General features: G+C 36.4%; 1 protein-coding gene and 43 non-coding genes across 44 annotated transcripts; 1 reads left to right on the top strand and 43 right to left on the bottom strand.

Moving 5' to 3' along the window:
• Nucleotides 1-2,365: 2,365 nt before the first annotated feature.
• On the bottom strand, nt 2,366-2,438 carry Trnam-cau (transfer RNA methionine (anticodon CAU)). Its single transcript has one exon. It is a non-coding gene; the product is annotated as a tRNA-Met (tRNA).
• Nucleotides 2,439-2,507: 69 nt separating this feature from the next.
• Trnam-cau (transfer RNA methionine (anticodon CAU)) lies at nt 2,508-2,580 on the bottom strand. Its single transcript has one exon. It is a non-coding gene; the product is annotated as a tRNA-Met (tRNA).
• Nucleotides 2,581-2,649: 69 nt separating this feature from the next.
• Trnam-cau (transfer RNA methionine (anticodon CAU)) lies at nt 2,650-2,722 on the bottom strand. Its single transcript has one exon. It is a non-coding gene; the product is annotated as a tRNA-Met (tRNA).
• Nucleotides 2,723-2,791: 69 nt separating this feature from the next.
• Trnam-cau (transfer RNA methionine (anticodon CAU)) lies at nt 2,792-2,864 on the bottom strand. Its single transcript has one exon. It is a non-coding gene; the product is annotated as a tRNA-Met (tRNA).
• Nucleotides 2,865-2,933: 69 nt separating this feature from the next.
• Trnam-cau (transfer RNA methionine (anticodon CAU)) lies at nt 2,934-3,006 on the bottom strand. Its single transcript has one exon. It is a non-coding gene; the product is annotated as a tRNA-Met (tRNA).
• A 69-nt stretch (nt 3,007-3,075) lies between these two features.
• Trnam-cau (transfer RNA methionine (anticodon CAU)) lies at nt 3,076-3,148 on the bottom strand. The gene has a single exon. It is a non-coding gene; the product is annotated as a tRNA-Met (tRNA).
• Nucleotides 3,149-3,217: 69 nt separating this feature from the next.
• Trnam-cau (transfer RNA methionine (anticodon CAU)) lies at nt 3,218-3,290 on the bottom strand. Its single transcript has one exon. It is a non-coding gene; the product is annotated as a tRNA-Met (tRNA).
• A 69-nt stretch (nt 3,291-3,359) lies between these two features.
• On the bottom strand, nt 3,360-3,432 carry Trnam-cau (transfer RNA methionine (anticodon CAU)). The gene has a single exon. It is a non-coding gene; the product is annotated as a tRNA-Met (tRNA).
• Nucleotides 3,433-3,501: 69 nt separating this feature from the next.
• On the bottom strand, nt 3,502-3,574 carry Trnam-cau (transfer RNA methionine (anticodon CAU)). Its single transcript has one exon. It is a non-coding gene; the product is annotated as a tRNA-Met (tRNA).
• Nucleotides 3,575-3,643: 69 nt separating this feature from the next.
• Nucleotides 3,644-3,716, bottom strand: Trnam-cau (transfer RNA methionine (anticodon CAU)). Its single transcript has one exon. It is a non-coding gene; the product is annotated as a tRNA-Met (tRNA).
• Nucleotides 3,717-3,789: 73 nt separating this feature from the next.
• Trnam-cau (transfer RNA methionine (anticodon CAU)) lies at nt 3,790-3,865 on the bottom strand. Its single transcript has one exon. It is a non-coding gene; the product is annotated as a tRNA-Met (tRNA).
• A 210-nt stretch (nt 3,866-4,075) lies between these two features.
• Nucleotides 4,076-4,148, bottom strand: Trnam-cau (transfer RNA methionine (anticodon CAU)). The gene has a single exon. It is a non-coding gene; the product is annotated as a tRNA-Met (tRNA).
• Nucleotides 4,149-4,358: 210 nt separating this feature from the next.
• Nucleotides 4,359-4,431, bottom strand: Trnam-cau (transfer RNA methionine (anticodon CAU)). Its single transcript has one exon. It is a non-coding gene; the product is annotated as a tRNA-Met (tRNA).
• Nucleotides 4,432-4,500: 69 nt separating this feature from the next.
• Nucleotides 4,501-4,573, bottom strand: Trnam-cau (transfer RNA methionine (anticodon CAU)). The gene has a single exon. It is a non-coding gene; the product is annotated as a tRNA-Met (tRNA).
• Nucleotides 4,574-4,642: 69 nt separating this feature from the next.
• Trnam-cau (transfer RNA methionine (anticodon CAU)) lies at nt 4,643-4,715 on the bottom strand. Its single transcript has one exon. It is a non-coding gene; the product is annotated as a tRNA-Met (tRNA).
• A 69-nt stretch (nt 4,716-4,784) lies between these two features.
• Trnam-cau (transfer RNA methionine (anticodon CAU)) lies at nt 4,785-4,857 on the bottom strand. Its single transcript has one exon. It is a non-coding gene; the product is annotated as a tRNA-Met (tRNA).
• A 69-nt stretch (nt 4,858-4,926) lies between these two features.
• On the bottom strand, nt 4,927-4,999 carry Trnam-cau (transfer RNA methionine (anticodon CAU)). Its single transcript has one exon. It is a non-coding gene; the product is annotated as a tRNA-Met (tRNA).
• Nucleotides 5,000-5,072: 73 nt separating this feature from the next.
• Nucleotides 5,073-5,145, bottom strand: Trnam-cau (transfer RNA methionine (anticodon CAU)). Its single transcript has one exon. It is a non-coding gene; the product is annotated as a tRNA-Met (tRNA).
• A 69-nt stretch (nt 5,146-5,214) lies between these two features.
• Trnam-cau (transfer RNA methionine (anticodon CAU)) lies at nt 5,215-5,287 on the bottom strand. Its single transcript has one exon. It is a non-coding gene; the product is annotated as a tRNA-Met (tRNA).
• A 69-nt stretch (nt 5,288-5,356) lies between these two features.
• Nucleotides 5,357-5,429, bottom strand: Trnam-cau (transfer RNA methionine (anticodon CAU)). The gene has a single exon. It is a non-coding gene; the product is annotated as a tRNA-Met (tRNA).
• A 69-nt stretch (nt 5,430-5,498) lies between these two features.
• Trnam-cau (transfer RNA methionine (anticodon CAU)) lies at nt 5,499-5,571 on the bottom strand. Its single transcript has one exon. It is a non-coding gene; the product is annotated as a tRNA-Met (tRNA).
• A 69-nt stretch (nt 5,572-5,640) lies between these two features.
• Trnam-cau (transfer RNA methionine (anticodon CAU)) lies at nt 5,641-5,713 on the bottom strand. Its single transcript has one exon. It is a non-coding gene; the product is annotated as a tRNA-Met (tRNA).
• A 69-nt stretch (nt 5,714-5,782) lies between these two features.
• Trnam-cau (transfer RNA methionine (anticodon CAU)) lies at nt 5,783-5,855 on the bottom strand. The gene has a single exon. It is a non-coding gene; the product is annotated as a tRNA-Met (tRNA).
• A 69-nt stretch (nt 5,856-5,924) lies between these two features.
• Trnam-cau (transfer RNA methionine (anticodon CAU)) lies at nt 5,925-5,997 on the bottom strand. The gene has a single exon. It is a non-coding gene; the product is annotated as a tRNA-Met (tRNA).
• A 69-nt stretch (nt 5,998-6,066) lies between these two features.
• On the bottom strand, nt 6,067-6,139 carry Trnam-cau (transfer RNA methionine (anticodon CAU)). Its single transcript has one exon. It is a non-coding gene; the product is annotated as a tRNA-Met (tRNA).
• Nucleotides 6,140-6,208: 69 nt separating this feature from the next.
• Trnam-cau (transfer RNA methionine (anticodon CAU)) lies at nt 6,209-6,281 on the bottom strand. The gene has a single exon. It is a non-coding gene; the product is annotated as a tRNA-Met (tRNA).
• Nucleotides 6,282-6,350: 69 nt separating this feature from the next.
• Nucleotides 6,351-6,423, bottom strand: Trnam-cau (transfer RNA methionine (anticodon CAU)). The gene has a single exon. It is a non-coding gene; the product is annotated as a tRNA-Met (tRNA).
• A 73-nt stretch (nt 6,424-6,496) lies between these two features.
• On the bottom strand, nt 6,497-6,569 carry Trnam-cau (transfer RNA methionine (anticodon CAU)). Its single transcript has one exon. It is a non-coding gene; the product is annotated as a tRNA-Met (tRNA).
• Nucleotides 6,570-6,638: 69 nt separating this feature from the next.
• Nucleotides 6,639-6,711, bottom strand: Trnam-cau (transfer RNA methionine (anticodon CAU)). The gene has a single exon. It is a non-coding gene; the product is annotated as a tRNA-Met (tRNA).
• Nucleotides 6,712-6,784: 73 nt separating this feature from the next.
• Nucleotides 6,785-6,857, bottom strand: Trnam-cau (transfer RNA methionine (anticodon CAU)). Its single transcript has one exon. It is a non-coding gene; the product is annotated as a tRNA-Met (tRNA).
• Nucleotides 6,858-6,926: 69 nt separating this feature from the next.
• Nucleotides 6,927-6,999, bottom strand: Trnam-cau (transfer RNA methionine (anticodon CAU)). The gene has a single exon. It is a non-coding gene; the product is annotated as a tRNA-Met (tRNA).
• Nucleotides 7,000-7,068: 69 nt separating this feature from the next.
• On the bottom strand, nt 7,069-7,141 carry Trnam-cau (transfer RNA methionine (anticodon CAU)). The gene has a single exon. It is a non-coding gene; the product is annotated as a tRNA-Met (tRNA).
• Nucleotides 7,142-7,210: 69 nt separating this feature from the next.
• Trnam-cau (transfer RNA methionine (anticodon CAU)) lies at nt 7,211-7,283 on the bottom strand. The gene has a single exon. It is a non-coding gene; the product is annotated as a tRNA-Met (tRNA).
• A 73-nt stretch (nt 7,284-7,356) lies between these two features.
• Trnam-cau (transfer RNA methionine (anticodon CAU)) lies at nt 7,357-7,429 on the bottom strand. Its single transcript has one exon. It is a non-coding gene; the product is annotated as a tRNA-Met (tRNA).
• Nucleotides 7,430-7,502: 73 nt separating this feature from the next.
• Nucleotides 7,503-7,575, bottom strand: Trnam-cau (transfer RNA methionine (anticodon CAU)). Its single transcript has one exon. It is a non-coding gene; the product is annotated as a tRNA-Met (tRNA).
• Nucleotides 7,576-7,644: 69 nt separating this feature from the next.
• Nucleotides 7,645-7,717, bottom strand: Trnam-cau (transfer RNA methionine (anticodon CAU)). The gene has a single exon. It is a non-coding gene; the product is annotated as a tRNA-Met (tRNA).
• Nucleotides 7,718-7,786: 69 nt separating this feature from the next.
• Trnam-cau (transfer RNA methionine (anticodon CAU)) lies at nt 7,787-7,859 on the bottom strand. Its single transcript has one exon. It is a non-coding gene; the product is annotated as a tRNA-Met (tRNA).
• A 73-nt stretch (nt 7,860-7,932) lies between these two features.
• On the bottom strand, nt 7,933-8,005 carry Trnam-cau (transfer RNA methionine (anticodon CAU)). Its single transcript has one exon. It is a non-coding gene; the product is annotated as a tRNA-Met (tRNA).
• Nucleotides 8,006-8,074: 69 nt separating this feature from the next.
• On the bottom strand, nt 8,075-8,147 carry Trnam-cau (transfer RNA methionine (anticodon CAU)). The gene has a single exon. It is a non-coding gene; the product is annotated as a tRNA-Met (tRNA).
• A 69-nt stretch (nt 8,148-8,216) lies between these two features.
• On the bottom strand, nt 8,217-8,289 carry Trnam-cau (transfer RNA methionine (anticodon CAU)). Its single transcript has one exon. It is a non-coding gene; the product is annotated as a tRNA-Met (tRNA).
• Nucleotides 8,290-8,358: 69 nt separating this feature from the next.
• Trnam-cau (transfer RNA methionine (anticodon CAU)) lies at nt 8,359-8,431 on the bottom strand. Its single transcript has one exon. It is a non-coding gene; the product is annotated as a tRNA-Met (tRNA).
• A 69-nt stretch (nt 8,432-8,500) lies between these two features.
• On the bottom strand, nt 8,501-8,573 carry Trnam-cau (transfer RNA methionine (anticodon CAU)). The gene has a single exon. It is a non-coding gene; the product is annotated as a tRNA-Met (tRNA).
• A 69-nt stretch (nt 8,574-8,642) lies between these two features.
• Nucleotides 8,643-8,715, bottom strand: Trnam-cau (transfer RNA methionine (anticodon CAU)). Its single transcript has one exon. It is a non-coding gene; the product is annotated as a tRNA-Met (tRNA).
• Nucleotides 8,716-10,774: 2,059 nt separating this feature from the next.
• Nucleotides 10,775-18,976, top strand: LOC144837153 (coiled-coil domain-containing protein 149-B-like). Its single transcript, XM_078692167.1, has 11 exons — nt 10,775-10,898; nt 11,673-11,837; nt 12,396-12,449; nt 13,982-14,086; nt 14,648-14,764; nt 15,240-15,412; nt 15,540-15,612; nt 16,019-16,103; nt 16,562-16,706; nt 17,202-17,281; nt 17,459-18,976. The coding sequence occupies exons 1-11, from the start codon at nt 10,794-10,796 to the stop codon at nt 18,193-18,195; spliced, it is 1,839 nt and encodes a 612-aa protein (XP_078548293.1). The 5' UTR covers nt 10,775-10,793; the 3' UTR covers nt 18,196-18,976.
• Nucleotides 18,977-19,436: the final 460 nt, after the last annotated feature.

The raw sequence follows: 19,436 nt of genomic DNA, 5'->3' as shown, positions 1-19,436 counted from the left end.
CGTAATATTATATTATATTATATAATAATAGGCCTATATTATATTATATTATATAAAAATAGGCCTATATTATATTATATAATAATAGGCCTATATTATTTTTTACATGGGCGTATTAGGCCACCTTGTACGATACAACAAATTACACATCAGGCATAATAAATGAAATAAAATACTACATTTTGTTAAATTACAGAATATAATGATTTTATCTTATATTGTATACAGAATTGTTTGACCATTACGAGTATAACTAACAAGAAACTGTTGTATGCTAATTTACCATTTACACATGTATTGATTAGTTCGAATAATTATAATAATTATATTAAATGTTAATCTCAAATGGTGTTTACGTAGCTTTCTGTTTACGTTTATCCGTCTTGTTGAAATGTGCAACTTGGACGCAACGCCATGACGTAAGCGCGCAACAAGTAATGTGACCAATCACACAGCGATCACGTCATGATTGGTCGAATGAATTGCTTGCGGTGAACGAAGCTTAAATGTAATCAATATTCAAACTAATACTAATTATATAGACACCAGTACGTTATTATAAAATGTTTTTAATGAGTTAATTAAGTTAATACACACAACACCTTAACATGCCAGGTGTTACTGCTTGTCTATAGCGTCAACAGTACACAAACGCGTCACCTACAAACGCCTTAACATGCCAGGTGTTACTGCTTGTCTCTAGCGTCAACAGTAAACAAACGCGTCACCTACAAACGCCTTAACATGCCAGGTGTTACTGCTTGTCTGTAGCGTCAACAGTAAACAAACGCGTCTCGGTATTATGAGTTAATTTAGCAAACAAATAAATTCGGTCTTTAAATTAAGATTAGTTTTAAAGTTATATATAGCAAGACCGTAATAATATAGCCTTCACGATGATATAGTTTCCTAATGTTGATTCCGTTCTCTTGATTACAATTGCCTAAAATCAAACATAAAATATGTCTACAGGGTACTTACGACTCTTACCTTCAGTAGATTTTGTTTGCTATAGCAGTAGGCTTAGAAATATATTCTCATGGCCAATACAGACTCTAAATGTGCAGTTCGAACGTGGTGCTATGAAGAGATAAATAGGGGATAGGCATAAGCATCAATTTTTGTTTTAAACATGTCCGACTGTTGCGAAACATGACAACATGATATTCTGTCTACGGCATCGCAAAAGGAATTGCCTTTATATAATATATATTTAAATTTGAAATTTTGTTCAAAAAATAAGCCCAATGCTTTAATTGTAGAACGTAATATATTTTTTTTTTATAGCATAGGTGTTTAGCACCTGTTTGGTCTTTCCTTGCCCCCTTTTTTTTGTTTTGTCCTCTTTGTATTGTATATGGCAGGAAATTGAATTAAAAAAAAATTATGTTAATTCAGTAGGCCTATTAGTTGGTTTAATATGTACGCATACAATACAATACTGTACCGGTACTATTAATATATAAATAGTATCCTAATTTAAAAATATATTTATTATTAATCAATTATGTGAACAAATGCTGGCGTTGTTTCATCAAAATATTATTAATTATGGAAAATTTGTTAACTAGCAAGTATATTTTGTACTTCAATAAAGTTGAACATAAACATTTCATTTTGTGTTGACTTGATCTTTTAGTCTAATAATTCATTAAACTCTGTGACGAAAATAATAATTATAAATGGTACAGTTCGTGACAACGCAGGACGGCTATACGGGATACATTTTTTTTTAAAGCTCTGTCTACACTACCAAAATAGTTTGACAAACACAAATTATGATGTGCCCAAATATGGTACGGTAGTGATATGACGTCTGTCGTGTCCATATACATATCAAACTTACCTTATGTAATAGTCGAAATAAATGTTGATGAGTGGAAATAAATGTTGATGATATTATGGGCACATCACATTTTGTTGTCACATAAAGTTTGATAGTTTAGACAAAGCTTATACAAGATTAGACAGAAAAGCATGAACTTATAGACATAAATAATAGCTTATACACATCACAATCTATATACAAGATCATGATGGACTCAGCAAAATAATTACATTTAAATATTGTATAGGCCTACAGAAAAATATATATTTTTAAATGTAATGAACCCATATATGGACATGATGATATCATATCACTACCATATTTGGGCATCTCCCAAATTCTTCGTAAAACTAATTTGACAACTATAAAGTCGATTATCCATTAGTCGAATTTGTTCGCACGAACCGAAAGCGTCCTCATATTTCCATATTCCAAATCCCTCTCAATGCATGCGTATAAAATGAATTCTAATCTAAAAACACCGAAAAGGAAAGCAGAACTTTTTACAAAAGGAATTTGAACACAACAAAATAGAACTGCCCCCTGTGAGGCTCGAACTCACGACCTTCAGATTATGAGACTGACGCGCTGCCAACTGCGCCAAGGAGGCTGTTGAGTATACACAGAAAAGGAAAGCAGAACTTTTTACAATAGGAATTTAAACACAACAAAATAGAACTGCCCCCTGTGAGGCTCGAACTCACGACCTTCAGATTATGAGACTGACGCGCTGCCAACTGCGCCAAGGAGGCTGTTGAGTGTAGACAGAAAAGGAAAGCAGAACTTTTTACAAAAGGAATTTAAACACAACAAAATAGAACTGCCCCCTGTGAGGCTCGAACTCACGACCTTCAGATTATGAGACTGACGCGCTGCCAACTGCGCCAAGGAGGCTGTTGAATATACACAGAAAAGGAAAGCAGAACTTTTTACAAAAGGAATTTGAAGACAACAAAATAGAACTGCCCCCTGTGAGGCTCGAACTCACGACCTTCAGATTATGAGACTGACGCGCTGCCGACTGCGCCAAGGAGGCTGTTAAGTATACACAGAAAAGGAAAGCAGAACTTTTTACAATAGGAATTTGAACACATGAAAATAGAACTGCCCCCTGTGAGGCTTGAACTCACGACCTTCAGATTATGAGACTGACGCGCTGCCGACTGCGCCAAGGAGGCTGTAGAATATACACAGAAAAGGAAAGCAGAACTTTTTACAAAAGGAATTTGAAGACAACAAAATAGAACTGCCTCCTGTGAGGCTCGAACTCACGACCTTCAGATTATGAGACTGACGCGCTGCCGACTGCGCCAAGGAGGCTGTTGTGTATACAAAGAAAAGGAAAGCAGAACTTTTTACAATAGGAATTTGAAGACAACAAAATAGAACTGCCCTCTGTGAGGCTCGAACTCACGACCTTCAGATTATGAGACTGACGCGCTGCCAACTGCGCCAAGGAGGCTGTTGAATATACACAGAAAAGGAAAGCAGAACTTTTTATAATAGGAATTTGAACACAACAAAATAGAACTGCCTCCTGTGAGGCTCGAACTCACGACCTTCAGATTATGAGACTGACGCGCTGGCAACTGCGCCAAGGAGGCTGTTGAATATACACAGAAAAGGAAAGCAGAACTTTTTATAATAGGAATTTGAACACAACAAAATAGAACTGCCTCCTGTGAGGCTCGAACTCACGACCTTCAGATTATGAGACTGACGCGCTGCCAACTGCGCCAAGGAGGCTGTTGAGTATACACAGAAAAGGAAAGCAGAACTTTTTACAAAAGGAATTTGAAGACAACAAAATAGAACTGTCCCCTGTGAGGCTCGAACTCACGACCTTCAGATTATGAGACTGACGCGCTGCCGACTGCGCCAAGGAGGCTGTTGAATATACACAGAAAAGGAAAGCAGAACTTTTTACAAAAGGAATTTGAAGACAACATACAAAATAGAACTGCCTCCTGTGAGGCTCGAACTCACGACCTTCAGATTATGAGACTGACGCGCTGCCGACGACTGCGCCAAGGAGGCTGTTAAGTATACACAGAAAGGGAAAGCAGAAATGTTCACAATAGGAATTTGAACACAACATAACAGAACCCCTGTGAGGTTCGAACTCGCGACCTTCAGATTATGAGACTGACGCGCTGCCGACGACTGCGCCAAGGAGGCTGTTAAGTATACACAGAAAGGGAAAGCAGAACTTTTTACAAAAGGAATTTGAAGACAACAAAATAGAACTGTCCCCTGTGAGGCTCGAACTCACGACCTTCAGATTATGAGACTGACGCGCTGCCAACTGCGCCAAGGAGGCTGTTGAGTATACACAGAAAAGGAAAGCAGAAATGTTCACAATAGGAATTTGAACACAACATAACAGAACCCCTGTGAGGTTCGAACTCGCGACCTTCAGATTATGAGACTGACGCGCTGCCGACGACTGCGCCAAGGAGGCTGTTAAGTATACACAGAAAGGGAAAGCAGAACTTTTTACAAAAGGAATTTGAAGACAACAAAATAGAACTGACCCCTGTGAGGCTCGAACTCACGACCTTCAGATTATGAGACTGACGCGTTGCCGACTGCGCCAAGGAGGCTGTTGAGTATACACAGAAAAGGAAAGCAGAACTTTTTACAATAGGAATTTGAACACAACAAAATAGAACTGCCCCCTGTGAGGCTCGAACTCACGACCTTCAGATTATGAGACTGACGCGCTGCCGACTGCGCCAAGGAGGCTGTTGAGTATACACAGAAAAGGAAAGCAGAACTTTTTACAATAGGAATTTGAACACAACAAAACAGAACTGCCCCCTGTGAGGCTCGAACTCACGACCTTCAGATTATGAGTCTGACGCGCTGCCAACTGCGCCAAGGAGGCTGTTGAATATACACAGAAAAGGAAAGCAGAACTTTTTACAAAAGGAATTTGAAGACAACAAAATAGAACTGCCCCCTGTGAGGCTCGAACTCACGACCTTCAGATTATGAGACTGACGCGCTGCCAACTGCGCCAAGGAGGCTGTTGAGTATACACAGAAAAGGAAAGCAGAACTTTTTACAATAGGAATTTGAACACAACAAAATAGAACTGCCTCCTGTGAGGCTCGAACTCACGACCTTCAGATTATGAGACTGACGCGCTGCCGACTGCGCCAAGGAGGCTGTTGAATATACACAGAAAAGGAAAGCAGAACTTTTTACAAAAGGGATTTGAAGACAACATACAAAATAGAACTGCCCCCTGTGAGGCTCGAACTCACGACCTTCAGATTATGAGACTGACGCGCTGCCACCTGCGCCAAGGAGGCTGTTGAGTATACACAGAAAAGGAAAGCAGAACTTTTTACAATAGGAATTTGAATACAACAAAACAGAACTGCCCCCTGTGAGGCTCGAACTCACGACCTTCAGATTATGAGACTGACGCGCTGCCGACTACGCCAAGGAGGCTGTTGAGTATACACAGAAAGGGAAAGCAGAACTTTTTACAATAGGAATTTGAAAACATGAAAATAGAACTGCCCCCTGTGAGGCTCGAACACACGACCTTCAGATTATGAGACTGACGCGCTGCCGACTGCGCCAAGGAGGCTGTTGAGTATACACAGAAAAGGAAAGCAGAACTTTTTACAATAGGAATTTGAAGACAACAAAATAGAACTGCCCCCTGTGAGGCTCGAACTCACGACCTTCAGATTATGAGACTGACGCGCTGCCGACTGCGCCAAGGAGGCTGTTGAGTATACACAGAAAAGGAAAGCAGAACTTTTTACAAAAGGAATTTGAAGACAACAAAATAGAACTGTCCCCTGTGAGGCTCGAACTCACGACCTTCAGATTATGAGACTGACGCGCTGCCGACTGCGCCAAGGAGGCTGTTAAGTATACACAGAAAAGGAAAGCAGAACTTTTTATAATAGGAATTTGAACACAACAAAACAGAACTGCCCCCTGTGAGGCTCGAACTCACGACCTTCAGATTATGAGACTGACGCGCTGCCGACTGCGCCAAAGAGGCTGTTGAATATACACAGAAAAGGAAAGCAGAACTTTTTACAAAAGGAATTTAAAGACATCAAAATAGAACTGCCCCCTGTGAGGCTCGAACTCACGACCTTCAGATTATGAGACTGACGCGCTGCCGACTGCGCCAAGGAGGCTGTTGAATATACACAGAAAAGGAAAGCAGAACTTTTTACAAAAGGAATTTAAAGACAACAAAATAGAACTGACCCCTGTGAGGCTCGAACTCACGACCTTCAGATTATGAGACTGACGCGTTGCCGACTGCGCCAAGGAGGCTGTTGAGTATACACAGAAAAGGAAAGCAGAACTTTTTACAATAGGAATTTGAACACAACAAAATAGAACTGCCCCCTGTGAGGCTCGAACTCACGACCTTCAGATTATGAGACTGACGCGCTGCCGACTGCGCCAAGGAGGCTGTTGAGTATACACAGAAAAGGAAAGCAGAACTTTTTACAAAAGGAATTTGAACACAACAAAATAGAACTGCCCCCTGTGAGGCTCGAACTCACGACCTTCAGATTATGAGACTGACGCGCTGCCGACTGCGCCAAGGAGGCTGTTGAGTATACACAGAAAAGGAAAGCAGAACTTTTTACAAAAGGGATTTGAAGACAACATACAAAATAGAACTGCCCCCTGTGAGGCTCGAACTCACGACCTTCAGATTATGAGACTGACGCGCTGCCGACTACGCCAAGGAGGCTGTTGAGTATACACAGAAAAGGAAAGCAGAACTTTTTACAAAAGGAATTTGAAGACAACAAAATAGAACTGCCCCCTGTGAGGCTCGAACTCACGACCTTCAGATTATGAGACTGACGCGCTGCCGACTGCGCCAAGGAGGCTGTTGAATATACACAGAAAAGGAAAGCAGAACTTTTTACAAAAGGAATTTGAAGACAACATACAAAATAGAACTGCCTCCTGTGAGGCTCGAACTCACGACCTTCAGATTATGAGACTGACGCGCTGCCACCTGCGCCAAAGAGGCTGTTGAGTATACACAGAAAAGGAAAGCAGAACTTTTCACAATAGGAATTTGAATACAACAAAACAGAACTGCCCCCTGTGAGGCTCGAACTCACGACCTTCAGATTATGAGACTGACGCGCTGCCGACTACGCCAAGGAGGCTGTTGAGTATACACAGAAAGGGAAAGCAGAACTTTTTACAATAGGAATTTGAAAACATGAAAATAGAACTGCCCCCTGTGAGGCTCGAACACACGACCTTCAGATTATGAGACTGACGCGCTGCCAACTGCGCCAAGGAGGCTGTTGAATATACACAGAAAAAGAAAGCAGAACTTTTTACAAAAGGAATTTGAAGACAACAAAATAGAACTGCCCCCTGTGAGGCTCGAACTCACGACCTTCAGATTATGAGACTGACGCGCTGCCGACTGCGCCAAGGAGGCTGTTGAATATACACAGAAAAGGAAAGCAGAACTTTTTACAAAAGGAATTTGAAGACAACATACAAAATAGAACTGCCTCCTGTGAGGCTCGAACTCACGACCTTCAGATTATGAGACTGACGCGCTGCCGACTGCGCCAAGGAGGCTGTTGAATATACACAGAAAAGGAAAGCAGAACTTTTTACAAAAGGAGTTTGAAGACAACATACAAAATAGAACTGCCCCCTGTGAGGCTCGAACTCACGACCTTCAGATTATGAGACTGACGCGCTGCCAACTGCGCCAAGGAGGCTGTTGAATATACACAGAAAAGGAAAGCAGAACTTTTCACAATAGGAATTTGAATACAACAAAATAGAACTGCCCCCTGTGAGGCTCGAACTCACGACCTTCAGATTATGAGACTGACGCGCTGCCGACTGCGCCAAGGAGGCTGTTGAGTATACACAGAAAGGGAAAGCAGAACTTTTTACAATAGGAATTTGAACACAACAAAATAGAACTGCCCCCTGTGAGGCTCGAACTCACGACCTTCAGATTATGAGACTGACGCGCTGCCGACTGCGCCAAGGAGGCTGTTGAATATACACAGAAAAGGAAAGCAGAACTTTTTACAAAAGGAATTTGAAGACAACATACAAAATAGAACGGCCCCCTGTGAGGCTCGAACTCACGACCTTCAGATTATGAGACTGACGCGCTGCCAACTGCGCCAAGGAGGCTGTTGAATATACACAGAAAAGGAAAGCAGAACTTTTCACAATAGGAATTTGAATACAACAAAATAGAACTGCCCCCTGTGAGGCTCGAACTCACGACCTTCAGATTATGAGACTGACGCGCTGCCGACTGCGCCAAGGAGGCTGTTGAGTATACACAGAAAGGGAAAGCAGAACTTTTTACAATAGGAATTTGAACACAACAAAATAGAACTGCCCCCTGTGAGGCTCGAACTCACGACCTTCAGATTATGAGACTGACGCGCTGCCAACTGCGCCAAGGAGGCTGTTGAGTATACACAGAAAAGGAAAGCAGAACTTTTTACAAAAGGAATTTAAAGACATCAAAATAGAACTGCCCCCTGTGAGGCTCGAACTCACGACCTTCAGATTATGAGACTGACGCGCTGCCGACTGCGCCAAAGAGGCTGTTGAATATACACAGAAAAGGAAAGCAGAACTTTTTACAAAAGGAATTTAAAGACATCAAAATAGAACTTCCCCCTGTGAGGCTCGAACTCACGACCTTCAGATTATGAGACTGACGCGCTGCCGACTGCGCCAAGGAGGCTGTTGAATATACACAGAAAAGGAAAGCAGAACTTTTTACAAAAGGAATTTAAAGACATCAAAATAGAACTGCCCCCTGTGAGGCTCGAACTCACGACCTTCAGATTATGAGACTGACGCGCTGCCGACTGCGCCAAGGAGGCTGTTGAGTATACACAGAGGGGAAAGCACAACTTTTTACAATAGAAATGTGAACACTACAAAATAGAATTCCCCTGTGAGGTGGTTTGGCGGAAAGATCTCTCCACATGAGTCCCAACACACGGTTGCGCCCTTTTAACGGTTTCATTAATAATGAACAGAAAAATTAAGTTTATAGTCAACATAAACCCCAAGATCTTTTTGAGCAGGAACTCTTTCAATAACATTATTAGTAAAGATATAATAACAAATAATGGAGCTTAAATTTTTAAATTATCAGTAATGTTAATCTTTATTAGGTGATCATTTAGAATAAAATGATCACCTATTGTTATTGTATGAAATCTTTATTCTTTATTTCTCTCTGTACAGATTTTGTGTAACAATTATCTCAAAAAGTTGAATGTTGAAGATGACAAAATTTTCACAATATCTTTCAAATACTGTAACTTAATCCTAATAAGCTTTTCAGCGTGATCACTCAACCGTGACGTCATTTATACGCCATTTTGTTAAATCACATTATCAATCATACCGCCATAACTCTTTATCACATATCAATAAAATTCACAATACGTAAACTTCAGGTAAAAGGTAAATATATTAACCAATAAAAGGCACGCGCACGTAGGGTCATACGCGTGAAATCGCGCGTAAAAAATTTAAAAAGCTCAAAATTAAGTTTTGATCAATTTAGAGCATGAATTAGGCTATTTGCGTGTTTCAAAAAATTACTGCGCAAAAATGCGTTTTTGCGTGCGCAATTCTTAAAAAGCGTAAAAATACGAATTTTTTGTAGAAATCGCATTCTACTCACCATCCTTAGTACATTCACCAAATTTGAGTCCGTTCCGACTTAAAATAACGCTATACGAGCATGTTAAAAATGACAAAATGTGCACATTAATTGCATAAAAGTGCTGAAAATGATGAAAAATAAGGCATTTTTAAAATGAAAATAACTCTTCAGAATGCACGATGACCCCTAAGTTTTTTAACTTATTCGGGAAGCCATTGAGTTGTAGATATAAATGTATATACACATTAGACGTACAAAATGGTATTACGTCATCAAATGGCCACTTGAATTTAAAAATTAGGATTTTTTTCCGTTTTGTGTAGGTTATCACATTCAATAGAGCGCATCTCCGCTATTTGAGCTCGATTTTCGCACAAATTTCAGTGTGTGCTTGTTTAATTATTTATCTTTATCATAAGTTGTCAGTGTTTTCATTTTGATGACGTCATCACGCGTAAAAACTTGAATAACGTAGGTCGTGTAATTTCACCTTTGCCGTAAATTTGAATATCTTACAGCTCTTCAGAATTGAAGGTTACCTTGATGATTATAATTTATTATGAAAGCTGATGAAATGTAGATATGAATTCATATAAAACCAAGCCTATCGGATGTTGTGACGTTAACATATGGCCAGATGAAGTTAAAAAGTAGTTTTTCATCTTTTTCGTCAAAGTTATACAAATTTCAAACAGCGCGCACAGCGCTTCTACATGCCAAATTCTCTTGCAATTCTTATATTTATTTGCTCAATTCATTATCTTTCGAAATTGTCATCTTTGAGTTTATTTTGATAATTCCATCATACCAAAAAATTAGAACATGATGTGTGTCCCGTAATTTCACCTATGCTACACTGTATATAGATATACAGTATATACTGTACATATTGTATATGGCATGCACAACTCAGCACTATAAGCGTATGCATCATATCATAGGATGGCATACATCAACTTTTTACGATCGTATGTTACCGTACGTGCATGTTTAAAAAGTTTAATTTCATTAAAATGATAAAAATGATCACCTATAATTCGTCAAAGTGACGAATTAAATTCTAGTTTTAATTTAATGTTGTTATATTGTATTTTTTCATGGTCCCTAATGATGAGTTCGGTTGATGGCCACCCTCGTAAAATAGTAGTGAAATAAAATAATAAATGTGTATGCAATTTGTATTCTTCTTTGTTTACGTTGTTGGTTTGCAATCCATTTTCAGTACTGAAATTATCTTCAATGTCAAAGGTCACAAATGTTGTGAGAATTTTCGCGACGTGTATGCATGCAGCAGCTAACAATTATTTTACGAATATGACTGCAATAACTGATATTAAATCGCTAAATATGCGAAATGAGCGTGATTGGCAACTTTTATGTGGGGAGGTTTGTTTATAATTATAATCATAAAACGTTACGTAGCGTGGGTGTGGCCGTGACACTAGGCCTAGGCTCGCTAGGCCCAAATCAAACCTGTGAGGCGCGCCTGTTTGGACGGGCTTTCTCGCCTGGCGAATGGGTTTCACGACGCTAGGCCTAGACATTTTATGGTGGTTAGAATAATAATAGAATAATTAATCCAATGCACTGCAGTAAACTGTTGAAACTACTAATTCCTATTATTGAATTGTTTATATCCAGATTTTAAACGACCCTTTTGCCATCAAATTCAATCATAATTATGGTACTAGCCTAGTTACGTTTGCCTACTACTAGTACTAATACTACAGTACTACTACTACACCAGCTACAGGGTATATATAGGCCTATGGATCGCGACCTCATTTATTCATTCATATTATGATGTTGTATTGATATGCAATCTATCTAAAAAAAGAAACTCCACCTAGCAAGACCTATTACAATTTGTCCTTAGTGAGTACCATAATGTGCCAATCCTACGCTTTCAATGAATCAGGACACTAGCCTCACATTGCACAACATCAAAATAAAAAAACTGGCCGTGCAATAGAACCATTAAATAGAACTTTTAATGTTTAGTAAAACTACAATGAACGGCATATGATACAAACTCAAACAAACTATTAACTAATCAGATCAAATCAAATGTGTAATGACATTTTAAAATTTGTCATTTGACTCAATATTTAATCATAACTAAGATCTCTATTTAAGAATTTTTTTCTCCATATTTTTCAGTTTAATAACTGTAAACGAAAACTTCAGACGAAGAAGGATGCCTTGATTATACTGGCAAAGGAGCTGGACAATGTTAAGCAAGAACGGGATGCATACAAACTAATGGCAGAACAACTAAGAGACAAATCAAATGCACAACGCAAGAAATTTGAAGAAAAAGAAAGGGTACATCAATTAAGTTTACCTATTAGTTGTATTCAACTGGGTTGTTTTGAGCAGATATTCTACAGATTTAGCTTCTCAAACTCCTCGCTGTTTATACAGTATGTGTGAGCTGTGAGAGTTGATCACTTTGAAGTTGTTGCATTCACAATGACTACACATATGGTGGTCAGTCATCTGATAATTTTAAAAAAATCTCTCAGAAATCATCTAAAATTATATCCTACTTGGACATTGATCTATATCAATAAAAGTCTCCCAAATTTAGAGTATTGTAAAAATGTATAAAAGTTCTCCAAACATAACATGTTAACCTATTCAATTTATAGTCTATGTTCTAGAGTGTGATTCAACTTAATAATATTAGTAAAGAGGTAGAAAGATAATATTTTGGCACATATGGTGTTTCATATGTATAATATTCAGACAAAAATTTAAATGCTTAATGGTAGACTAACATTAAAATAGACAACTGCAAAGACAGTACTACAAACTTGGGGCAAGTCTACTTATTTTAATACAGTATTTTTTCTACTAAATAATTTTGTTATGATTTTGCAGGCACTTGGACTGTCACTGTGTGATAGCGACCATCTTTATGAACGCCGTAGTCAGGTTTGTACAGTATACAATTTTAAAACAGAAGTTAATTAACTTATTCATTTATATATGGTGCTATTCTTTAAAAAAGAAGCAAGTGCTGTACAATAATCATAAACTTGTCAACAAACATTAATTAATTAATAGCCAAGAAAAATCAATAGCAAGATCAAATTTACATCTCTGGGAAATAAATTAGTTTTAGAAAACTTTTACAAATTGTTGTGGAAGTAGTTTCATGGATAGAAACAAGAAGACTATTTCATTGGTTATGTCCTATTGTACTCAAGTATTTTCTTCCAGATACTATACGCATCGCATGAATAGAATAGCAATCTTTGATTTATCTCCACGACTGATTTCATGTGTCTGAACACGATTCTCTAAATAAAGAAGCATAATTTCCGCAGTTAGTTGTCCATATGTAGCAAGATCTTAAGCTCTGTCTACACTATCAAATTTTATGTGAAAAAAAAAATGTGATGTGCCCATATATGGACATGATATCATTATATCACTACCATATTTGGGAACATCACACTTTTTTTGTCAAACTATAGTTAATAGTGTAGACAGAGCTTTAAAATTGATTCTTGAATTGGAATTACAAAGCGGCTTTTAGGCATACACAGAGATTACCACATAGAATAGATCACTTGCGGACATAGACAGTGTTTTGGAAATCAATTAGGGACCAGCTTGTGTTTGTTTGTGAAAGAAATGTCCATATTACTGTAAATGTACATTTCAATTTCATATCAGTGTTTTACAGTTAAATCCAAAAATTCACAAACAATTTTGTAGTTGGGGAAAAAATTATTAAACCAATGAAAAATGAGCCATAAAACCGAATTACTATATTTGATATATATTGATATTGATAGATATTGCTATAATAATAATATAGTAAGTTACGGTATGTTGGAGGTTGCGTTATTCATTATTGGCAAACTACATATTGCTCAGTTAATCTAGTATGTTAAAGTAATGTGTTGAAATCACTAGGGATTGTATTCATTAACAATAACCCATGAATGATTACACATTTCAATAATTGCATTCATTTCAAGGTAACATATTCATCATCAACATATTTTTTCGCAGAATTGTAGAAATTTAATCCACGATTGAGTTGGGGTTACCAGCAAATATAAAATAACTAAAAACTGGAAAACAAATAATGTTAAACTGGCCCTGGTTCTGGTTATATTGAAAAATGTTTTTCATTTTATTTATTAGTAAATTGAGTACTGATAAAACTAGCTGATATCCATGTATGTGCATGGGTCGTCCAACTGCTTAACATCCTATCAGAAGGACGAGTACTTTTTAACATCATGCAAAATGGCTGAGAAATCCCAAGAAATTGGTCTAAAAATGTTTTGGGGAAATTAGAAGTGCACAGCGCATGAGCATCAACCCTATGGTACTCTACAAAGGTTCAGCAATATGTAGATGTTGAGCTATAGATTGCCTCAAACTACTCCAAAAACAAGGTGACTAATAAACGGTGAATAACTTTGATTGTGCCATTTATTATTTTTCAGAGCTTGGCACAAGTTTTATGTGAATCACGAGAACAAAATAGGAAAGCTGAAGCTGAGATAAAACAACTGAAACAGAGTTTATTGGAGGCTGAAGGGGATGTAAAGGTAGAAATCAATGTATAGTTTATAAAATAATAATAAATAAAAATCATACAATGAATGGACCTATCGTACTAGATAAATATAATTTGCCTGCTGGCTAGTCAGTATTGGCCATAAAATTGAAACAAGTAAGGCCTATTTACCAGCACTTTCACTGCTGGTCACTAGTTTCAAAGGGCACTCACAGGAAAAAAAAGAACCATATAGAACCCCTGGTTACGGGCTTTTTTCTGAGAAAACAATGATTTATATTTTATTTATATTTGACTCTAGTTATTCCACATACAAAATGATGAAAAGGAAACAAAGAGAATATAATATATAAATAACTGATTCAATATAGATTTATTAAAAATTAGAGATTTCAATTTCATGATATATACAATTTCAAATATGTAAAAAGAAGTTTGAAAACAGAAACTATCACTAAAATATCTCATATATTGTATCTAATTGAACTATACCCCAGGGTAACGTTACAACTATATGCATGAAAATTTCTGTATAATTATTCCTAATTATACTTGAAGATAAATTAACATTTGTTTTTTTTAATTTGTGTAGCTTCTAAGAGAAAACATTGCTCGTCAGAGGGTTGGTGATGAAGGCCTTGGAACAAGGCACTTTCCAGCCCATGAACGGGAGGAATTAGTAAAGCAACTTGAAGCCACAAGAGATCAGGTAAATGATAATTTAAAATATTTTAAGATATGCTTTATTGTCAAATCATAACACATTGAAAATTTGATTTTCTTAATGTACTAAATAAATAAAAATCTTGATTTAGCAGTTTCGAGTGGAGAGGCTCTAAGTGAAGAAGTTGAGAACATAATAATATTTCTTGGTTCTATCAGCTCAGAGTGTTGTAACTGTAATAATGCGCTATCTGGGATATCCTCATTTAGCCATGTTCCGCTATAAAGCACATACTGTAACATTGAATTCGCCTTTAGGTTACTATGTATTTTATCAATTTTATTCGGAAGTGACCCAACATCAGCCAGAATTGAAGTATATTTCTATTATATTGTTTTTTAATTTTTACTCAAGTACCTCCTCCTGACTTGATATCTACAGTAGACAGGCCATTCATAAAATCTAAAATTCTATTACCTGTACTATAATATGATAATTTTATTATAAAATTCCTAAATAGCTGGAAGCTTTGGAACGAGATATGGTGGCTAAGATTGACCAAGAACAAGAACTGGTGACGGAGCGAGATCACTACCGAGAGAAATCTGAAAGGACTAACCAGGAATTGAATTATGTTCTAGGTGGAGATGAGCGAAGAATTGTTGATGTTGACGCCCTAATTATGGAAAACAAGTGAGTTATTTGTTATTAGAAATAAGTTTTATTGAGTTGCCAAATTGTTTCATTAAGTCAACAACACTAAAATATGACGGAAAATTATATATTGAACTAATGAATCTTTCATACATTATTTAATCAGGTATGTCAAAGAGAGATTGAAACAATGTCAGGAGGAGAAAAACCTTGCAAATACCACAGTTGCCAAGTACAAAGTATGTTGTTGAACCTATATATTCTTTAAGCTTTGTTTACACTATCAAACTTAGGTGATGATGAGATGTGCCCATATATGGACATGAGGATGTCATATCACGACCATATTTAAGCATATCACTACCATATTTGGGCACATCATTGTCACAATTTTTTTTGTAAAACTACTTTGAAAGTGTAGACAGAGCTTTATACAGTAAAAGGGTGGGACCAAGAAAGACTCCCCTTAATAATGCAGGCCGTGTATGTTGCCTTTGTTTGCTTCACAATGAAGTGTCCCCTTAATAGGTGTGTCCCCAGGGGAAGGGTTCTAATGTACTGCATTAACTTAACATTAACCACAGGTTTTTCTACGTATTTAATACTAATTTCTAGCAGTTTTATGATAATTTCATTGTTTCTCAGGCTGCTTTAGAAAGGAAAAGAGGAAGAGCAACACTGAGACTTGGTGCGACGTCTTCAGGAGGCATTGTAATCTCACAAAAGCAAGGTAAATAGTTTGGAATACAGAGGCCAATATGTCAGGCCTCGTCTTTTAAGGCGATCACTCACCTAACACACTCCTAAACTTCTACACACCAAAATACAAACAGCACACCTACAGCATCACTGAATGTATTGAGTGCAATTTGTAGCACACCTATAATTTTCAAAAGACAAGGCCTGATATGTATTTAATTGTACACCTATTTATTTCAAAGGTTTATTGTGATTTAAACAATATTTTCTACACATTAGGGTATAATTAGAATAATTAGAATTACTGATTTTTAACAAATAGATTTTTTACCAAAAAAAATAAAATCTTTAGTTATCAGTATCTTCAATATGGGTTGAATTTATTAAATAGCACACCATCTGTAACTGTCTGCAGTTTCTGATTGAACGCCTTGGGATTTATACATACTGTACAAAGATTTCATCACAATTTATAATATTGTTTTGTAGTTGAACAATTACTAGCAGAAGGTAAAGCCACAGGCCTTCCAGTAACAGCCTCATCAGTTGCTGATTTACAATCACTCGCTGCAGCTCTGCTTGAAACTATTCATGATAAGAATATGGCCTTGAATCATCAAAGGAACACAAACAAGTAAGTTATGTCAGGCAAAACTTCATTAATTTCTTTATTAGACATAAAAAGACAAAAATACACAATCTGGGATGGCAAGGAATGACCACAGTTTAAAATAAAACTTTGACCTTCAGGCCGTTAATCTGTCTCAGAAATTTAAAAATACTTGGGCTAAAGCTCTGAAAAATAATAAATGACACAATCATTGTTTAGTAGTCTTCTTTTTAGAGTAGTCTGAGGGAATCTACATTGTACAGTTATATTGCTCAACTTTTGTACTCTTATTAGAATGTTTATCACGGACTATGCAATGTTTTAAAAACCGTTTTATACAGTATCATGTGTGGTGTTTGTTGTTGAATGTGCATTATAGATTTTGCAGACTGATAATTAATTTAACCAAATTGATACTGCCCTGATTTGCTTCTAAAAGACAGAACTGTTTTTGTATTGTGTACAGTGTACTGTATTGCTAAAATTTTGGTTAAAGTGGAATATTTTGTACTCTTTTAGAATTCTTGGTCTTCGTGTGGCAGAATTAGAAAAGAAATTAAAAACCTTGGAAATATCTGGCTTGTGGAATCTACCACCTGGTAAGGATAGTCTATACAAAAAAAAGTGCCTCTTTGATAAGATGCCTCATTATGACTCTATTCTATAGATATTTTCTATATTGTAAAAATCAGAGACACTTAGTAACTACTGTGCATTATTATATCAATGTGTGTATAATGATTTTAGAGTAATTTAAGTTGATTTTTTATTGACAGGTCGTAGTGCAGCTATTGTGGCCAAGGATCAAGAGAATATGCGTGCAGGCTTGATAACGCTGACACCTTCAACAACTCCAAAAGAGAATGGTGATAGTATCTCAAAAAGTGCTCCCTCTAGTGGTCGAGGCACACCAGTGCATCAGGCCATGCGAGCTTCACCGCAGTTGTACAGTGACACCGACAGCCTTATTTCATTGGATGATTTTGACCTATTAGCTTCTGGTGATGATAACGATTCAGAGACCAGTAGCCTCAATAGCATCAGCATCTCCAGAGCACTTCTTGCAAAGGCCAACACTTTGGAGTCATTTAGAAGAGGTGGACAACTAAAACTCAGCAATCTTGGTAAATCTAAGAGTCTACCAGAAGGAACAGCTGGTCTACTTGCAGGTGGCAGTGAAAGAGCATCCAAAGAATCTACTGAAAACACTGAAGATATTGTCGAAGTTGCAGAAGAAAATGGATACCATGAACATTCACAGCTTCTGAAGAGTTTCTCTGAAACTGATGAAGCATCTTTTGAGGAAGATGACAGTATGATTAAACTTGAAGACATCATCGATAACATCACAGACAAATTAACAAAAGAAAGAGTAAATGAAGTGCAATCAATTGGCAGTCCGAAAGCAACAGATCCACTGTTGTCTAAGAATGATAACAATCAGCAAAATCAGAAGGATGAAACAGAAGAAGAAGATATTGATTCTTCTGAAAATCTCCAATGCCCAGTGTAAAAATCTCCAATGCCCAGTGTAATGTAATTCAATTATTTATTCTGTTTATATCTGGACTTAATTCTGTACACCTTGCAGTGAACACAAATCACACCTACATTCAATTATGTAACTGATTAGTACAGTATTTATACTGTTGACATTTATCCGTGTATTGATCTCCAACAGAATCAGTTCTGTCAAAGCCATCTGGTTTCAGGAATTCTGTTGCAGTAGTAACACATTTGAGAGTATATTCTGGATATTCTATTCCTCTTCTTACTGTATCCTAACCAAATGTGTTGCAGTTATTTTAGACTACAGTATACTTTACTAATATACTACTACTACTATTCAGTTCTATAGCAATAACTTAATGTACCAAATGCAAGAGTTGTGAAGATAATGAGAAAAGGGAAATTTACCAAATGCATGTAAATAAAAGAAAACATTGTGGAGATAAAACAAAAAGGATAAACTTTTGAAAATGTGGTGCTTACAGTATAGAAACTTTGTAAAATCGCTATAAGGTCTACTTCCCTTGGCCTAAAAAATGTATGTACAGTATTTAAGAAGTTATGATTAAACCGTATACAATGTAGGTTGTATCCAATGCCAAGAAATGTACTAACAACAAAATGATAGCTTTCATGATGACACCAAATTATCTGGAAGGATAATTCATTTACTGTATTTTGTATGTAAATGAACTTAAAATTAAATTTATTTAATATTTATTTTAACAGGGAATACTTGTATTTCTATCGGTGCAATTAAATTCCAATTAATTTCATTTCAAAATCTGTAAATGTATCTGTATGTTACATTTCAATATTACTGTGAATTCTATTTTTAAATGTATATATTATCTATGTTTGTGGTTATTTAAGGTTAAATAATAAATATTAACTTATGTTGTATATTTCTCTAAACTGTGAACAAGATTTGTAAAAATATATTTATTTCAATTAAAAAATTTATTTAGTTTCAATGAATACCAGAGGATCCACTGAATAATTTCAGATAATTAATTTTAATTCATCATAATTCCATAAAACTGTGCAATACAATATAATAAATTCAATGAATGTTTACATATTTATTTAATACAACTAACATTCTAACATGTATTTAATTATGTATTATATTTTACTGAATTATGTATTTTAGCTTGCTCGTTCAGGAAATTTAAAGGTGTACAATAAAACAATAAATAAATAATAATAATTTTGGTTTTGTTTCTGCAGACAACAAATGACAAA

This window comes from Antedon bifida, chromosome 3 (genome assembly GCF_963402885.1).
Source record: "Antedon bifida chromosome 3, ecAntBifi1.1, whole genome shotgun sequence".
Taxonomy (NCBI): Eukaryota; Metazoa; Echinodermata; class Crinoidea; order Comatulida; family Antedonidae; genus Antedon; species Antedon bifida.
The sequence above is the reverse complement of the archived record's forward strand: the minus strand, read 5'-3'. Positions and strand labels throughout refer to the sequence as shown.

Coding starts and splice junctions, on each gene's coding strand:
- LOC144837153 (XM_078692167.1), top strand. CDS start 10,794: ATGCATGCAGCAGCTAACAATTATTTTACGAATATGACTGCAATAACT. Junction 12,450..13,981: donor TTTATGAACGCCGTAGTCAG/GTTTGTACAGTA, acceptor ATTATTTTTCAG/AGCTTGGCACAAGTTTTATG. Junction 16,104..16,561: donor TGTAATCTCACAAAAGCAAG/GTAAATAGTTTG, acceptor ATTGTTTTGTAG/TTGAACAATTACTAGCAGAA.